The sequence below is a fragment of the Pyxicephalus adspersus genome, chromosome Z (assembly GCF_032062135.1).
Source record: "Pyxicephalus adspersus chromosome Z, UCB_Pads_2.0, whole genome shotgun sequence".
NCBI lineage: Eukaryota > Metazoa > Chordata > Amphibia > Anura > Pyxicephalidae > Pyxicephalus > Pyxicephalus adspersus.
In genome coordinates, this window is record NC_092871.1 from 27,000,355 (window position 1) to 27,002,135 (window position 1,781).

Below are 1,781 nucleotides of genomic sequence, written 5' to 3' on the forward strand. Positions count from 1 at the left end.
TCCTGTTCTTGTGACAACTATAAAACCTTAGATAATAAAACTAAATCCTTAATTTTCTGTCTGGTCAAGCAATTTCTGAATTTGTCAGATGTCGGTAACGAGCTGACAAGGCATTAACTTTGCTTACCTTTTCCCCTTGTTTGAAAACGAAGGAATTCTTCAACAATGGCGAATCTGACTGAAGTCTTCATAGCTGTTTTCTGTGCAGGTGTTTGTATATACTAAGAATACCATGAAAAAATTTCTTCATATAGTATTGAACGTGTTATGTACTGCAAAAAGATGACATTGTAAATTTCTAAATTTCTATGCAATGAGGTGTTACCGTCTATTTTTTTTTTTTAATTTAAGGCGCTGAGTAACACAATGTGTTTACAGCATGATTAATAAATGCAACATGTTAGTTTCATTTCAACTCTGCAGGCTTGCATTTTAGCAAACCATTGACTTTTTTTTTTTTTTTTTTTTTTAATCTACTTTGGCTTAAAAGCCAGTCATCAGATGTCATCTGAAATATGACCGTATTATAGTTGGCTTTTGTTGTGTCCTCTGTGGCCAATGTAGGTGTTTATATCATGGGCAGAGATTTGCATTTCTAATGCTAAGATTGCCACTAGGACTCATATCTGGCTTTACTTGCCTTCATCAGTGATGCATCTAACATATAGGAGAATCAGGGAAGAGAATAGGGAGACTACTAAAGCTTGTTTATAAAGAAATCACACAGGCAGCCTTAGGCTAGGTACACACGTGCAATAATTATTTGAAAACGAATGATCAACGATTATTCCTGATTATTTTGAATGATCGAATTGTGCACAATTCTGTACATGCTGTAACGATACGATCGTTCAAATATAATCCACCAATAATGTACACACTAGGAACGCTTGTTTGAACGATTGTTCAAACGATGCTGGAAGTGACATGTACAGGAGCAAGTGTATCACAGAACAATCCACGATCACTCAACGACCGTACACACAATAGATTATGAACGATCGTCACCCAATCAGATCCACTGGAACGATCATTCGTTTCCAGTGGGATTCCTTGTTCGTCGCCCTCGTTGACCAGTCGTGTACTTTTTTCGTTACCAATTATTGAACGATCTTTTGTGGATCGTTCGTTTCCAACAACAATTATTTGACGTGTGTACACAGCCTTAAAGAGATATCTGCCCAATGATTGGATTACTTGATGCTTATTCATTTTATCTTGATTTTTTTCTACTAGCAAAATGCATTATGGTGCCAGAAACACCAGTTAATGATCTTCTACTTGAGCTACCTGCATCCTTCTCATTTTATTGAAATTCATTGATGAATAAAATAACAAACTAATAATATATTAAGCCTTCTACATTCAATTTGCATTATACTTCACATGTAGGGTTTTTATTTTATTTTCGCTAACTCATCCATTTCTCTACCCACAGGCTGGTTGGAAGGAGAACCATGCAACGTTTATGAATGAGTTGAAGAACCTTCAAGCTGCAGGACTTACCACTCTTGGTCAGGCGCTAAAATCTTCCTTTGACTTACTCAATTTGAATCGATTGGTGTCCGGAATTGATAACTACGGACAGGTACATACCAAATAGCAAAAAAAGAAGCTTTTCAGTTATAGGGTTTATATAGGTTTTACCTTGGTAGGATTACAAATTTGCCTTCCTGCCAAATACCAGTCTGGAAAGGATGCACTAGGACAATGCTTGTGTGCAGCTGTATGAAGGCTTTTAAAGGGGATCACCAGAAAAAAACTTGGCAGAGGTGTTTTTT

At 36.5% G+C, this 1,781-nt stretch overlaps 1 protein-coding gene across 3 annotated transcripts in view; it reads left to right on the forward strand.

The window, feature by feature from the left end:
- Positions 1–1,781, forward strand: part of LOC140344638 (integrator complex subunit 6-like) — a 33,481-nt gene that overhangs the window by 13,982 nt on the left and 17,718 nt on the right. For all 3 annotated transcript variants that reach the window (XR_011923616.1, XR_011923617.1, XM_072431957.1), the window contains one exon: positions 1,439–1,588. Coding sequence is in view for 1 of the 3 variants with exons in the window: in XM_072431957.1 (XP_072288058.1) it covers positions 1,439–1,588 (150 nt within the window). In the remaining 2 variants the exon portion in view is untranslated. The remainder of the gene's footprint in view (positions 1–1,438; positions 1,589–1,781) is intronic.